The 18,108-nt window shown below is 35.3% G+C and overlaps 1 protein-coding gene across 1 annotated transcript in view; it reads right to left on the reverse strand.

The window, feature by feature from the left end:
• CPS1 (carbamoyl-phosphate synthase 1) overlaps positions 1–15,253 on the reverse strand; it is a 142,516-nt gene extending 127,263 nt beyond the window's left edge. The window contains exon 1 of the mRNA XM_067740711.1: positions 15,008–15,253. Within this exon, the coding sequence (XP_067596812.1) occupies positions 15,008–15,133 (126 nt within the window). The 5' untranslated portion in view covers positions 15,134–15,253. The remainder of the gene's footprint in view (positions 1–15,007) is intronic.
• Between the last annotated feature and the right edge of the window lie 2,855 nt (positions 15,254–18,108).

The following is an 18,108-nucleotide window of genomic DNA, read 5'->3' on the forward strand; positions in this document are numbered from 1 at the left end:
TCCTTCCCATTCATGATTTCAGTAATAAAGTTAAAATTTTAAGAGAGAAACGCATCAAATTTTGAATCTAAAGTTTAAAGATTCCTTCAAGTCTTTACTCAAATGTCATCCATCTTCTTGGCAAAACCTATTTAAAATTGCAATATTCCTAAATGTCCATCAACAGGAATGGATTAAGATGTGGTACATATATACAATGGAATATTACTCAGTCATAAAAAAGAACGAAATAATGCCATTTACAGCAACATGGATGGACCTAGAGATTGTCATACTGAATGAAGTAAGTCAGACAAAGACAAATATCATATATCACTTATAAGTGGAATCTAAAAAAGAAAAAAAAGATACAAATGAACCTATCTACAAAACAGAAATAGAATCACAGATGTAGAAAACAAACTTATGATTACCAGGGGGAGAAAGGGGGGGAGGGATAAATTGGCAGATTATACTAGATATATTATACTAAATATAAAATAGATAACTAATGAGAAACTACTGTATAGTGCAGGGAACTCTACTGAATACTCTGTAATGAACTATACAGGAATAGAATCTGAAAAATAGTGGAAATAAATAAAATTACAATATACCCCTCAGCACCCTATCTACTTAGTCTACTCTTTCTTCACAGCACTTATTGCCTTCTAACATATCATCCAGTGTCTTATTTAAAACATCTGTCTTGTCCCACTAGAAAGTGAGCTTTATGTGGGCAGAGTATTTGGGTTTGCTTTGTTCACTGATGTGCCTGTCTCCAGGGCCAACATCAGTGCCTGGTAAAGAGTAGGTAGTCATTTAATTTTTGTTGGATTAATAAAGCATCACTAAGTGACAATCTAAAGAAAAATACTGGGACTTCCCTAGTGGTGCAGTGGTTAAGATGCAGGGGTTAAGATGTCCCCCAATGCAGGGGACACAGGTTAGATCCCTGATCTGGGAAGGTCTCACATGCCGTGAAGCAACTGAGCCCGTGCATCACAATCACTGAGCCTGTACTCTAGAGCCTGTGTGCCACAACTACTGAAGCCCACGTGCCACAACTACTGAAGCCCACGTGCCGCAATAACTGAGTCCACCCGCCACAACTACCGAAGCCCACGTGACTAGAGCTTGTGTTCCACAATGAAGAGTAGTCCCTGCTCACCACAACTGGAGAAAGCCCACGTGCAGCAAGGAAGACTCAAAGCAGCCAAAAATAAATAAAATTAAAAAATAAAGAAATAAAATACTATTTAAAAAATACTGAAAGACATAATTATCCATTCGGTTTTTAGTTTATTCTAGATATATATTTTAAAATAGCAAATATCTGTTTTGAGTTGCCTTTTCACTATTTAACAGTGCCTTTCTACAATACCTTAAGTGTAGTCAATGTGGAGATATTATGGTGGGAAAGAGATGTGTGAGACATTGAGGGAGAAAGGTTAGTGGATGGTTAGCCCAGGATATGCATACTGAGTATGCTGCATGTGAGTGTTCAAATACGTCTTATGCAGAGTTAAAACAAGTATCATGGTAATTCAAAACAAAAGGATCATTCATATCAATTTCCTAGGGATTTCACATGAAAGAGGATGACAGTGCTTGAATTAACATAACAAACTGTTTCAGTCCCTTTTTCACTTTGAAAATATAGAAAAAACGAGAAAGCTCTCCTTACCCAGTGTATTCTAAAATATAGGAGTATGGAAAGAAAATGCTGTATTCTTCTACTTAGTTTTAGAATAGCTTATACAAATGAATTTCGCAGAAAAAACATTTTACATTTCTCATATTATTCTCACATATTTTTGCCATAGCAAATTCAAGTGACAGGTCTAAGTCAAATTCAAAGAGATCAAAAGTTATTTTGAACAGTGAAAGCTATTAACTTTTTAATCGTCAAAATTAGTTGAATAAGCATGGACTATTATTCACCCAGTTCAACTTGAAATTTGAGTCTAACTAGCTGCTGCCTCTCTCTAGGTCAATCACTACAGGGCAATACAAGCAAGCAATAAATTCTAAGGTGAGTTTAATCTGACTCCCTCTTAGTGGAATTGAGAAAGATTTTGTTCAGTTTGCTCTCACGAGACACAGAGAACTTTTCTCTTTCCGAAATATGAATATGTATACAAGCCTTATTGGCAGATGACTACTTTGGGTTTTTTTTCTTTGTTTTATTTTTTTCCCTGATCTGGAATAAGCAGTCTCAATTCTTTTAATATGTCCTTACAGCTCTTCATTTCACTTTTTCCCCTCTGGGTCTCTTACTAATATTCCAATAACTTTTCTCAGTAAAACCTTCATGTAAATTAAATTCCATGTGTGACAGGATCCACTTAGTGGCTTAATTTTAACTGGGTACTCATTTTCATTATAGTCTAATTCTTCATCACTATTTAAGTGCATATGAAGTTATAAGAATATTCTTCAACTCTCAAGATCATAGCCAATTAGAAAAATTTAACTTTTAGTTCATTACCTAATTTTAGATCTAAGTGCCTCAGAGTCAAAGGACTAGTTAGATGTTGATGTTGCTTTTATTCATATTGACTCAACCAAATATACACAAAATGCTGAAATATAACAAAGAAGTTTCGAGTTCCATCGTACTAGTCTTCAACTTAGAAGTTGAGATATTTAAACTGCTTTCATTAATCAAATGTAAATAAATCCTTCACTCAATGTAACTTATCAACCCAAATATACATAGTCCAATAAAGATAATAAGGGAAACCTTACCACAAGGGGCAGTGGAAACATTAAGCTTCTATCTGGAAATCTTATTTCAATAAGATCAAGCACATTGGGTTTGGCAAATGCTTAGATCATAGATTTTGAAAGATAAAATAACTATCCATTACATATATGTATATATATCTCACTATTCCCTAAATAACTATTGCCCAAATTTGCTTATATATTCATAATCTAAATTGCAAACCAGTTTAGAAAGACATTTCCACATAAGAGTAGAGTATAATTTTCTATCCAACCGGGGAGGAATTATTTTAAGTATAAAGAGGGCAGACTTCTGGAGAAAAGCACTGAGAAGAGCAGATGCTTTAGGGGAAAAGAATATTCATACACTATGGCAATCACTTCCTCTACCCTGGCCCCATTATTCCAATCTATATGTAGCCCTATCCATTAGGAACTGTTTGAAATCATGCTCTGTGTAAGGGAAGGAAAGGGGGTATGAATGAGGTTGGGCTGGAGACAGCACTTTTGATAATCTCTTCCACCTTTCACCATCTGGGTTTCTCTTTCCCTCCCATACCCTGCCTGTTGAAATACAGATTTCACTCGTTTTGGGTTTGCTTCTTTGTTTGCTTAGTTTGGGTTTTTGGTTTTATACTCTTGATCAATTGTTGTATATTAAAGGTCAGTTCTGCAGATGTCTTTGGAGACTTTGTCAGAAAAACAAACCTTGAAGATCACTAGGCATAATGACTCAGATATACCCAGGTCCTGACACCTCATTCCTGCCCTCTCTTCTTTCCACATATCCCAATTCTACCTCTTGCTAGGAACTCGAGCTGATCATCTTTGTACACTAACTAAACAGGTATTGAAGGATTCGTCACTTCTAAATTTAAGGTTAAGTAAAATTGGCTCTTAGAATTTACTGCCGTATACCCAACTATTTGACTAATTTCTCCAATAAGATCATAGTCAACACCAGACAACATCAAGGAGAGAGACCCTGCCTTCTGTGTCCAACACAGTATCACTAGCACATAACACAGCATCTGGCACTTAGTGGGTGATTGGGGAAACCACTTTGTGTCTCTCTGAATTCATACTTTGGCCCATGAAGTTAACTTTCAGGGATTTTGGAAAGATCATTTAACCCCGGGTCCACAAGGGAGAGTAACAGGTATGATGGGTGACTTTGGGAAATAGAACTGAGCAAGACTGGCTCAACTCTTCTCAACAGTCTTTTCAAAGAAGTCTGTTTTCAGGTGCACATGATGGTGGGAGATTTGCAGTTGTGAGCAAATACATTTGACTCAGGAAATGGGGATTTCTAAGAAGCCCATTTGGTTGCAGATCTAGACCCTGTTTTCCAAATAGCTTTAACAGTAATCAAGCTGATATTCAGATCTCTATCTCTTTGAATTCTATGTCTTGTTGATTCTAAATTTAGAGGCTGAGAAGGAGGTGTGATTAATTATCACTCCTAGAATCCTACCTGTAGTAGATACCTAGCAAATACTGATTGGTTGAATGAATGGATGAATGGATGAATTAATGAATGAATGAATGGCTATCAGGTGGCAAAGATGCAGCATAATTCTACTTTTCTTTCTCTGAGACATAACTGGCTTGCAAATTGCACTCCTGCTTTACTCCAGTCGTATTTTAACTATTCCTCTTAGGCTTTGCTCACAAACATGAGAAGAAATGGGCAATTTATAGCTGTATTTAATTCTACGTGGTTTATTTCCTGGGAAACTAGTTAAGGGAATAAAGAACACCCACTTTAATAGTATTTTCTCTTTCATAGTCCACCAAGTAGGGATGTAAGTCGGTACAGCAATTCCTTTTTATAAAGCCATTATATAATAATTAAGCTTTATTCACACCTTAGTAAAGTTAATTTAGTTAGATAATCTACTAACTATTTAGCAGAGTACAGCTAAATGATTAAATAATGAACTCAGTGAAAGAGGGAAAATTACAACAGAAAACAGTAAAAGTATATACTCTCTTACCTTACATGCATCTTCCCCATTATTACTTTTCATACTTAAAATATTAAACATTTATTTTTTTCATTTCATACTTGATATAATATTTATTTGTAACCACATTTAAAATTAAACTTAATTGTTTTATGTTTGGTTGAACTCTTTTCTAAAACATAGATTTCTAATTCAATATTTTTCTAGTAGTGGTTAGTCTTACAAATCTTTCGAACCCACAGATATTAATTCTAATAGTAAGATATTAGAGTTACAGTCTCTCTCCCTTTGACATCTTTTCCTAACATTTCTTGGGAGTGAAACTTTCAAATCATATCTGAGCCTATAGGCTAGGTAATAAAGTTACTTAAATAGTTACTACTCTAATTAAAAATAATTCCACTGTTGATGGAAATACAAAATGGTACAGCCACTGTGGAAAACAGTATGTAAATTCCTCAAAAAAATTAAAACTGGAACTATCTGATCCAGGAAGCCTACTTCTGGATATTTATCCAAAGAATTGAAATCAGGATCTCAAAGAGATATCAGCACTCCAATGTTCATCACAGCACTCTTCACAATAGCCAAGATAGTGAAACAAACTAAATGTCTATCAATGGATGAACGGATAAAGAAAATGTGGCACATACACACAATGGAATATTACTCAGTCTTAAAAAAGGAAGGAAATCCTGCTATATATGACAACATGAATGGCCCTTGAGGGTATTATGCTAAGTGAAATAAGCCAATCATAGAAGGACAAATACTGCACGATTTCACTAATCTGACATATCTAAAATGGTCAAACTCATAGAATCAGAGAGAAGAATTATAGTTGTCAGGGGCTAGGGGAAGGAGGTAATAGGAAGTTGCTAACCAATGGACATAAAATCTCAATTGTTCTCAACATGAATAAGTGCTAGTGATTTGCTATACAGCATTGTACTTTTTGTTAGACTGTATATATCGTACACTTAAAAGTTTGTTAAGAGGGTGGATCTCATCTTAAGTGCTCTTACCACAATAAAGTAAAATTTTATTATCTTATGTTAACAGAAATTTAACCTTCCATCACTGGGGAAAAGAAAGAAAATTGAATTCAGCATACATAACCCAATTATTCTCTTTCCTCTCTTTACTTTTTATCTAAAGTGCTTGCCAATTTTACTGTATGTCAGTAGCAAATTTGTTTGTTTTCCTTTACTGATGCAGTCTCATAATATTCCAACTCTATGCCAAATTCCCAAATAGTTTACAACTGATAATTAGTCCATTTTTATCCCCCACTAAAAAAACCCTGAGGCTGCTATATTTCTATTGTTATTGTTACTGAGGTTTACATATAGTACTGATGCATACTTGACACTCAATAAATATTTGTATAATTAATTTTGAGGAGAGTAACTAAGGACAACATATATACTTCAATTTTTCTCTAGTTTGAGTTCATGTGTTAAAGCACATCCCATTTTGTTTTGTTTTATTTTTTAATTCTGGAATAATCCTTATATTTGAAAAAAGTAAAGCATTAACATTTCTTAAGCATGCCTTATAGAAGTAGATTGACCTATCACTGTCCTATTTCTACCCTTCGGCATTTGGCATTGCTTTGGCATTGCTTTAATGAGACCCTATTAAGACATTAACAAGATTGCATACATAGTGACCAATGCTTATTAAAGTCTGTATGCAGTTGCACAGATAAATTGTGTATATATATTTGAATGAGAAATTTCTACTGTTCTGAGAAAGGTATCTTACTTCAAATAAAACCATGAAGTTATGTTGGAAAAATATGTTTTGGGAGCACTTTGCCCTCACTGAAAACCCCACCCTGATCCCTTCCTTAAGACATCATTAATAATAGTTAACATAAATGTACTAGGCACTGTCTCTCTAGCTATTGATGGATTTTTCTCTAATCCTCACAACCCTCCCCTGCCCCCCACTGAGGTAGATTAAATTAAGCTTTCCATTTTACAGTTGAGCTAACTGAGGCTTACAGTAGTCAAGATCATTTCACTGGTAAATGCAGGAGTAGTGGTTTCTAAACCCAATCAGTGTGGCTTGGAATCCACAACCCTCCATCACTCTACGGTAGTCCTTCCCATGGAGCCATTACGTAGAAAATTTCAGCCTAAACTGACTTACATATAACCCCTCTTTTTCTTTTTCTAAGCTTACTTCTATTTCTGTTTTCTAATCTTTTAAAAATGGGGATAAAAAGCAATTCAGTCATAGACTGTACTTAAATTTATTTATAAGAATTTTAATTCAAAACTGCCACAGATAAGCTGCAACATGCCCAGGTCAACCAAGAATGACTTACCTGTAAATCTGTAAATCATCAGAGTGAAAACGTCAAGTCATTAATTACAACCTATAATCTGAAGAGAACTAGCAGGTTTTAAGAACTCTTCACTCTGATTCCAGGCCCTTGAATTTTCAAGCTCTCAAGACTATTAGGACCAAAGATGCTGTAAACATGGAGATGCTCTTCTCAGTCCCCTTCCAGGAAGGACCTGCCATCCTGCTGCAAGGAGTGAGGTCAGTGGATGGTCACCAGCTGTCAGTTCTTTCAGGATCTACCTCAGTTGCAGAGAGCTGCCTTGCCCTTCCTGGAGTAGCCCACACCAGGTAACCTACCATATTAGACTTTTGTATATGTGGAGTTTACAGGACTATATAAGAAAGAAAGAAATTGAAAAACAGCCTGTTTTGTTACAAACACATGACAATATTTTGGTTGAAGTGGAAGAAATATGTCAACAAAACAGCACTGCCCTAAAATATCGTATTTATAGAATTACTAACGTCCATATAAAGCAGGAATCCTCGCTGATTCTTTGATTTAAACAACCTGTTCTCAAAATGGAATCGAAAAAGGAATAAAGGAAAGGAAAAGAAAAGAAAAATCTGATTTATTTTGTATTGAGATAAAGTACAGTGCATATGAGCTCTTGAGTAAGAAATAAAATCCAGCAGGAGAAGTTGTTTAGATCATTCTGAAGCCAGGTTAAACAACAAATACGGCTTCAGGTATACATATAAGCACACTAACAAAATGCCAAATTTAAAAGATCCAGATGATGTTTGAGGCCTAATTAAAATTCTACCCAGAGTTGCTACATGTATATTCACTTTGTGTGCAGAAACAGACATCCATGTGTCCTTGTATTAACTACAGCACTTACACATCTATGAAATGGGAAGAACAGCATTGTTTCTTCCCGAGTGTGAGAATTCACCAGCAAAATGTTCTGGAGGTAAAGCTTAAGCTAATTTAGCAATAAGTTCCATAAAAGATTTGAATAAAACATTATAGCTACAATAATCCCCTTAAGCTAGTAATGGAAATGAAAATTATTTACTCTGGGAGTCTGATTGTATTGCTGTTAAATCATCTGTCTATGTAAATTATTTGCATATCAGAAAAGATAGAAGCCCCATGTGTTTATCTCCATTTTCACCCAGGCCTAAAGCTATATAAAATATTTGATTTCTGGTGCACCTGAGGTTTCTCAGCTATTAGTTGACATCAGTACTCATCCTCTTAAGAAATAAAATAAATCTGAACCAACCTTTGGAAGGTAGGAACCTTAACAGCCAGAATTTTAGTTTATTATTGCACAGATAATATGGTAAAAAGTTAAAATCTTGAAGTGTTCTTTATTGGTAAATGAAATCTTATTTTTTATTCTTAGAGTTAATACTTTCAAAATATGGATACTTAAGATTCAGTATTACAGCACAATTTGCTATGTCTAGAATATTTAATGAGACTTCTCTGCAGTTACAATGCCTAACACTTCAGGATTTCAAAGTACTGTAACAGCAGTAATCAATTAAGCCTTACAACATCTTAAGTTAATAGCCTTACAACATCCTAAGTTAATATTAAGTCATCTGCCTTTGGTTAAACATAAACCAATGTTGGGGGAAAAAATTACACGGTTAATTTACTTGAATACTTCTATGTTCTGAACATTTATAAACAAATGAGTCAGATTCATAAGTAATTTTTATTCTAGTTATGTTTCTTATTATAAATAAAACATTCAGAAAAATTCCACCACAAAATACATGTATAAAGTATAGGTTTACTAACAAGCACTTAATGGGCATCTGCCATGTGGTAAATCGTTCTGAATCTGGGAGGAATCTTCAATACTGTTAGCTAATATTTACTTTTTGGTTATAAGTTATTATGCATCTTATGTTTAGTTCTACATCACAGAAGAAATTTATTCAGTAAAATTCTTAGTGATAACAGCAACTCTATTGATTCATTTATAAGAACCTCACATTAGCCAATAACCTCCCTGTGAAATTTAAAAGATCAGTATGTGGCATTTATTAAGTTAAAAAAAAAAGAAAAAGAAGAGAGGAGCCTTGAAAATATTTTCATGAGTTGAACTCATTTGGACCAGATGAAGGAAATCAAGTGTAAGATAGGGATTGCTAGGGCTGAGCAGTCCAACACCAGGCCCGACCTTGGCCCATGTAGCTTTCTTCAACCTTCAGTCATTGAAAAGACCCTAGGAAATACTGGTCACATCAAGGACATTCAGTCTTGCATAGCAAATTCCAGAAGCCTTGAAGTGAGCTCTGGTATGACCATTGCCCAAGAGATCTTGGAAACTCTCTACTACACCCTCCAACCTTTGGTACTAGTCAGAAATATGAAGGAAGTCTAATGAAGACCTGAAAGCAGAGGAATGTTCTTTATTTCCACAGCAGTAGGATCTAAATTTGCATTTAAACTATCAGTAAGTCTGGCCACACACGGTCAAATAGAAACGCAAGGTGCCGTCAACAGGAGAGGGTTGCCTGACGCCAAGACTAGTGCCAGTTCTTCTGGCATTTCCCCAGCCAGAATTCTTGGCTTCCGACCCAGGGCTGGGACCAGGGTGAGGCGAGTGAGGTGCTCAAGGCACAATATCAGACGAGGCACATCGTGGGCCTGGTAGTGAGAGCCTCCTTCAATGTTGTACAATAGACATCCCACTCGCCTACCTCAGTCTAGGTCCTGTCCGACTATAGCTTTTTCAAGGGTTTTATGGCAAGAAGCTCAAAATGTCAAGACACTGTTGATGACAAACAAATGAGTCTATACCTCAGAAAGGGAGGTTATGAATGGTAGAGTACATAAAACAAGAATGTTCAAAAGAGAGGCCCCCTCCCAGTTAATGAAATATTGTCCAGCAAAAATATGTAAAGTTGCTAAATCATCTGAACTAATTCTACAACATTTCATTTGGGATTGGAACACAATTTATTATTTCAAAAATTTGGATTATCATGGATAAAATCCATCCTTAAAATGTATCTAGGGACTTCCCTGGTGGCGCAGTAGTTAAGAATCCGCCTGTCAGTGCAGGGGACATGGGTTCAAGCCCTAGTCCGGGAAGATCCCACATGCCGCGGAGCAGCTAAGCCCGTGCGCCACAACTACTGAACCTGCGTTCTAGAGCCTGCAAGCCACAACTACAGAGCCTGCGTGCCTAGAGCCTGTGCGACGCCACAAAGAGAAGCCTCTGCAATGAGAAGCCCGCACACCGCAACAAAGAGAAGCCCCTGCTCACCGCAACTAGAGAAAGCCCACGCACAGCAACAAAGACCCAACGCAGCCAATAAATGAATAAATAAATGTATCTATATGTGGTAAAAGTCTAATACAATAATTAGTCTTGAAGATACATAATAAATTTACCCCTACCCCCACCTTTAATATGTATAAAGAGGCTCCTATATAATAATGAATTTTATTTCCTATGAATGTCTTTAAAGCTACTACAATATAATTAAATGATTCTAATTGTAGGAGTTTTTGTAGTTGCCAATTTCTAATCAAATGACAACAGCTCCTCAAAGGTTGAGCTAAATAGCTATTTCTATGTTACAATCAGAATATAATATCTTACAAAATGAAAACGTTTCAAAAGGAATAGTGATTCTGGGGGTTCATTCATATCTGAAGTACCAGAGTGAAGGACACTTGGAATGTTAGGTTCCTGGCTTAATTGTAACACAGGTCACCATTTTTATAAATGAGTGGATTAATGTTAGAAGCAGTACTTATTGAATCCTTTTCTATTCATAAGGAACTTATCCTTTTCAACTTAATACCTTTCATTCCCAAATTCATTTGCAAGTAAAAATAAAACTATTTAGTCTTAGTGACTTTCTAAGACTTGTGAACTCAGAATTTTTTAATTTGTAAGTTTCCTGCAGTCAGAGACTATCCACTTATTATCCATTTATTTCAACTTATTATTCTCCCTGTATACTCCCAGGGTACAAGTTTCATGTTTATTTGTTAAATAAATAAATAAATAGGAGAGTAAGATGTACATCCTAACTTTTGGAATTGAATTCAACATAGTGGAAAAAAAATATCTGCTTCATAGTCCTTGAGTCTAATTCATTATAAGCAATATCTTCCTAGAGATAGGCTTGCTATTAAGGCAAAGGTGAAAAAATCATCAAAGATATTTAAGAATTTTTATCAGATATCTTGTCATTGTAATAATTTATAGCCTACAAAAACATGAAGAAACTCTGATCTAACTTTCTATTAAGTCCTTCTACTAAAATGTATAGAATTGAATGTTTTTTAAGTATCAAGTTTTTACTTTTTGGAAATCAAGCCCTTGTCAGCTGCATCATTTGCATATATTTTCTCCCAGTCCATAGGTTGTCTTTTCATTTTGTTTATGGTTTCCTTCACTGTGCGAAAGCTTATAAAATTGATTAGGTCCCATTTGTTTATTTTTGTTTTTATTTCTATTGTCTTGGGAGACTGACCTAAGAAAACTTTAGTACGATTATGTCAGAGAATGTTTTGCCTATGTTCTCTTCTAGAAGTTTTATGGTGTCTTGTCTTGTATTTAAGTCTTTAAGCCATTTTGAGTTTATATTTAGGTATGCTGTGAGGGTGTGTTCTAGCTTCATTGATTTACATGTGGCTGTCCAACTTTCCCAATACCACTTGCTGAAGAGACTGTCTTTTCTCCATTGTATATTCTTGCCTCCTTTCTCGAAGATTAATTGTCCATAGGTGTGTAGGTTTACTTCTGGGCTCTCTCTTCTGTTCCATTGATCCATATGTCTGTTTTTGTGCCAATATCACATTGTTTTGATTACTGTAGCTTTGTAGTATTGTCTGAACTCTGAGAGGTTTATGCCTCCTGCTTTGTTCTTTTTCCTCAGGATTGCTTTGGCAATTCTGGGTTTTTTATGATGCCATATAAATTTTAGGATTATCTGTTCTAGTTCTGTGAAAAATATCATGGGTATTTTGATACATATTGCATTAAATCTGTAAATTGCTTTAGGTAGTATGGCCATTTTAAAATATTAATTCTTCCAATTCAAGAGCATGGGGATATCTTTCCATTTCTTTGAGGGATGACTCAATTTCCATTATTAATATTTTGTAGTTCTCAGTATATAGGTCTTTCACCTCCTTGGTGAGGTTTGTTCCTAAGTATTTTATTTTTTTGATGTGATTTTAAAAGGAATTGTTTGTTTACATTTCCTTTCTGATATTTCATTGTTATTGCAAAGAAATGCAACCAATTTCTGTATCTTAATCTTGTATCCTGCTACCTTGCTGAATAATTTTTACTTTTAAAGTATTTTATAGATTTTTAAGCACTGATCATGTGTGATGGTCACACAATTCTTGGAGTAAATCAAGAACTGTTTCCATACTATGGATGACAAAATTTGGGTTCAGAGAGAATATGTGACTTGACTAAGTTCAGAGCATTGAAAAATGCATAAGAAAGGTTAGAATCCAGGTCCTTTTATTCCTATCCAGTGTGTTTTCCACTGCAAGGTACAACTGGCTGAATGTAATAATGAGCACTGAAAATTTTAGATACTAATATAAAAAGATTACTGTCTCTAGAGATTTCATATTTTATGGTGGTTGATCATTTATACCCTTGATATCAAATTCCTTTAAAATGTAGAGTACTTTGAAATTCTTTCTTCTTCCTTATACGTGAAATATAACTGTGCCTATTAACAAGGTACACTCTATAAATATTAGCTACAAACAAACGCATGAGGAAGGACCACATAAAAGTACAAGTGCGTCACTGCTGTCGTCAAACCCACTCTCCTTGTCCCTCACCAAGGGGAAAGTGACCTCCAAAGACATTGAAAAGGCAACCCATTTACACTGCAGTGCTTATATATCTGATCCCAGGGTATCGTCCACAATCCATTTACTATCTATAACTGGCTATAATGTTATTAACCTTTAGTGACTAGTCTCATTGCCCTTCACTGACCATATATAACTATACCCTAATGATTTTAACTATCTTTTAAATAGGATACTCATATAAAAAGAGTAAGTTTAAATATATCTTGCTAAGAGAATTGAATTTTAAAAGTGAAGGCATGAAGAAAAGTTGGTAGAGGACTGTTTCAAAATAAGTGAATAGTAACACAAGTTCCCTTAGATTGCTGTATAGAATTTTAATTCACTACTGTGAAGTTCAAGAACTTCTATTTTTCATGCCTGGCATTCCTCCAAAACTTTGGCCAGAAATGATTGAGTATGAGTAATGGCTTTTACACTGTGAAATGATGGCTTATTCCTCCTAGAAACTTGTCATTCTTAGCTGTGAACTTTGGCAGACCCTTAAAACAGATTTGCCACCATGAACTAGAACTACTTTCACAGTGGACCATCCACGTAATTAAACCATTTTTTTGTAGTTGTGGTTGTATAGAGTGCTTATTATGATAGTGGAGAATCGGCTTCTAGTATCAGTCACATCTATGCCATTTTAAGTAGTTACTCAATTTCTTTGTTTCTGATGTCTGATGGAGATACACCTAACTCTATCTACCTATTTTTGTGAGAAGAAAAAGATATTCCAAGGGACACAACTTCAAAGTCTTAAAAGACATGTCTAACTTTAAGTAATATAATTCATCACTAGTTATTCTCTCTGAAGTGATATAGGAGTACCCTTGAGATATTACTAACACTAAACTGAAACCAAATACTCACTCTCATAGCTTACATGTAGTCACACTATCGTTGATGATGGTTTAGAACATATCTCCTTTCTGGCTCTCTTGGTACAATTAAACTGAACCCAAGAAAATGGCTGTTCCTGGGTTTCTTAATTTAGAATGGTAGTATCTTATACTTTCTCTTGAGATCTTGAGATCTCTTTTTCTTTCTCTCTCTCTCCCCACCATTCCTACTCCTTCAGACCTCCTTTCTCTTTCTGTCTCCCTCTTCTTTCTGCTTTTTATTCACCCCTATTTCTTTCCCACTCCAGTCAGTGGAGGTCACAAGAATCTACGGGTGTTGTTTAGCCCTGCAGATATCATTTGGGCTAAAATCATACTGAATCCTTCCTTGAGCAATCTAAGCAATAGAAGCTGGGAAGTATTTGGAGGATTTTTAGCCAACTCACTGAGCACACAAAGTATAAGCAGTACACTCAAAACTATTACAACCTATTTTTACATCAACAGCTAGAGGTTGTTTGGGGTTTTTTTTTCCTACTGCACTTTTTACAGCTCTTACTACTATAGAAGCAATATATTTAAAGCTACTGTGATTACTTAAATTTTATATTCACTAAAGATGATTTTCAGTAGCAAAGTTCCCTTGTAGTAATTTCAGATTTCTCTGGGAAATAAATGTCTTCATAAAGGTATAGGAAGGAACAGAAGTTCCTACAGGAATTTCATAACTCACTGGTGGGGGCGGGGGAAGAGCACTTAATGTTCTCTTCCTGAACCTGCTCCTCAGTTACAGACACATTCAGAGAGACAGGCTCATCAGCTGATAATTGCCTTAGTGTCTTAATCTGCAAAATAAATATAATAAATTTGTCCTTCTAAAAGAAGAGCTAAGAGGGAAAAGGAAAAAGCAAAGGAACTGTCTACATGATGATCTGTAAATATCAAAATTATGTAGATATTTTCCTCTCAACATTTCTTCCCAGAAAACTTTACGGTGAGCCAACACAGAATAGGGGTTAAACACACTACCTACAGCCATGTGGCTCATGTACATATAAACAACTCCATGCTTGAACCCAAAGTGTGAGCAATAGTGTCTGGGCACAAGCAGAGACCTGATAGCCTTTTGAAAAATTTGTTTTCTAAACAGAACACTTACATATTTACATATTCACAGGAATTGTGATCCTTCTTTATGTTGGGTGAAAATTAGTAAGTTAGTAGTTCAGAACTATGTTTTTCCTTTGTAAGTGACACCTTTGCTTCATGATAAACTACACCCCATACAATCTTATTGGAAACAATGAATACGGGAATAATACCTTGACAGAAAGGAGCCTGATGCCAGGTCTTGAAAATTTCCATGGATGGTGTGCAGTCACATTGTTTAAGCCAAAACCTGTCTTCAGGGTCTTCACCACTTTGCAAGCTGTCAAAATCCTCATCATTTTGAAGATGCTGATTTGTGACTAAAAATAAATGAAATTGCATATACTTTATGAGAATTTTGCTATAAGATTTTTAAATTAATGTGAAGAAAGCTGGGGGTGTGCAATCTAGTGTTTAAGGCTGACTGCACAGTGATCTTTGAAATTCCATTCATTCTGTCATTAAATGTCTTCGGCCATAGCTCCTCCTTCTCTTAAGCCCTCCTCCTGAGGTAATGTCCAGAGATGGACATGTAATACAAATTGCAACACATCAAACACTACCTGCTCCTGCTGAAATAATGTTAGTGTTGTGGAAAAACAGTCATCTGTCAAAGGAATTGCTTATGCAGCTGAATAGAATGATCTAGAAGCAGTGGACACCCTCAGGAATATCACTTGCCCTAAAGAGTAGCAACTTTCTAATAATGCTAAGGATCAAAGGTTTTCGCTTGTGTGAGATGTAATGCCTAATTTGCCTTAAAAGACATTTTGAATTCCCAAAGAATCTGAAGACTTGCGACTTTCTGCTTGGAAAAGACAATGGAAATCACATAGAGTAAAAAGGACATCAGAATAAGCTTTTCTCCACAAATAGAGAACAAACCTTTCTACACTGTGCTTTTTTTTTTTTTTTTTTAGTTAATAGTGTATTACATTCTTACCATTGCATTGTTCTTTGTTCCAAATTTTAAAGCAATCAGTAATATCAACTAAAACACAACTGGAGCAAAGTAGCCTATTTCTATCCCTCTTAATTTTTCAATTTGTAAAAAGTATATGAAATAATGGTAAACACTGATTTTAATGAGAACATATTCCTAAGTCAAGATTTTTTTAGTTGTTTAATTGCTACATATAAAATTCTCAAAACGTGAATATTTGTGTTTCAACCTGAGTTGAAATTGATTCACTTAGCCCTCAATCCCATGTTTAATCAGGCAGTCAAAGGGTCTCATTGGCTGGAGGAAGCTCTCACTTAAGTCATGTGTTTATGTAGATTAGGAAACTCTGCAGTATTGTCCTTTGATATCCTTGCAAAGGAGGCCAAGAAATAAAGGCTTTTTCCTAGCACTTTTCACAATGGAAAAGACGACATAGAATGGCACAGAGATTGTAAACTTCACGATGTAGGATGAGTGCTACAATTAAGTTGGGGGGGAGGGTTTGAGGATTTTTTTGTTTTTAAGGAACAAAGTTTAAACTCCATCTTCTTCTGCCTTACTTAATGTATTCACGTATAAACATTCTCTGAAGCCAAACTGCTTCACAGCTCCTGGTGCTAGAAAACTGAAAAAACAGTCTCAATCTAGTGTATATAATTAATAAAATAAGTAATGTATGGTAGTGTGTCCAAATACAATGGAGAAAGAGAAAGAAAGAAAGGGAGAGAGAGAAAGGGAGAGAGAAAGGGAGAGAGAAAGGAAGGAAGGAAGGAAGGAAGGAAAAGATCAACTCCCTTGTGCATGTTCAGTAAAATTTAAATATGTGATTATGTTGAACCATATTATCTTGAAGGGTTCAAAGAGTATACCAAGTAGATGGAGGGGAAAAAAGCAGAAGGGACAGCATGAGCAATAGCATAGATACATTAAACCATATGGCATATTAAAAAAAAAAAAAGCTAAAACAGCCTGCTAAAGCCTAGGTGCACAGTACAGTTTGGGGAAATGAAGAGGAACCGTAACAAGGAAGATTATGTGTGCTTTAAAATGGTTGGTCTTAATCCATAAACAGTGTTGCTGGTGGTCATGAAAGTGTTTTGAACAAAGGTGAAATTACTGTGAAAGAAAGATTATGGAAAGTGAACTGAAGGAGGATGAAACTAACAGAAGAAAAACTCCCAACTCAAAGAACTAAGAGCTTAGAAACAGAGCTTACTGGTTTAGACCAGTAAGTACGTTAGGTCCTGGACTCATCCTTGTCTATATACATAAAAATATATATATAGTGAGGATTTGTCTTTCTCTAATAAGAAAAATAACATGTACTTATCACAAAAAAATTTTAAGATGCACAACAAATTTAAATCAGTCATAGTCCCATTACCCAGAGGTACCCATGCAGTGAACACTGTGGTATGTTTCCTCCCTTTATTCTCTACGCTTTGGGGTACTAAGGAGTCCAGAACTTAAAGAAGGAAAGACATTAGTAAGTGACTTCATAACCACTTTTAACAGTTGACCAAAAAGCATGGTGAACTGAGCATGGTTTCCCAATAAGATGTCAACAACTTTAGGGTACAATTCCATAACTCTAGAACCTAAAGAAAAATATAAGCCTGAGAGTTGTAATGGGCTTTCACTTTTTTCAGTAAAAGGTCCTGGATGTAGGCTATGGTCCATGTTTCTAGTCACCATAATAAAAGAGGAAAGGGCAGAAGATTTGGAGAGTTTGGTTAAATATTCTGAAAATTCATCCATCATGATTCTACAATTATCTCAGGAATTGGAAAGACCAATAAATTAAATGGTGGGTAGTTTCAGATTTGAGTGTTCAGGGTGGACTGAAATCTACAACCAAACTGAAAAAGAAAATTATGTTAGTTAGGGAGTTTACATTTGGATAGATCAAAGGGGTGAGGTGATAAGAGTTGATTAGTAGTGAATATGAAAGACATAAAGATAGTAGAAATATTACAGTTTTGTGAAAGACATTTTTTCAGCACACTTTAAAAGAAAGTATTTTTCAGTTTGGAATGATTTTTTTCTCTGATCCCATTTACATGGTCCTCCTCTCACATAAGCTATCCGCATACAACTAAGCAGGGTAAAAGCATGAACACAGGTACACACAGAAGGTTGGGGGAATCTGTATTTGAAATGTATTTTGTATGAGTCAGGTCATTAAGGGTTCTCTAATCTTATAAGTCACTCACTCAAAACAGCAAAATACTGTTTATGAATTTAGCCCTTCTTTTCTACTGATACACTTATTATAGTTATCACAGTTTACAGCATTAGGCTATTTTCCTCTGTACACCCCCATATGGAAAA

Source organism: Pseudorca crassidens, chromosome 6 (genome assembly GCF_039906515.1).
Source record: "Pseudorca crassidens isolate mPseCra1 chromosome 6, mPseCra1.hap1, whole genome shotgun sequence".
In the NCBI taxonomy this organism is placed as follows: domain Eukaryota; kingdom Metazoa; phylum Chordata; class Mammalia; order Artiodactyla; family Delphinidae; genus Pseudorca; species Pseudorca crassidens.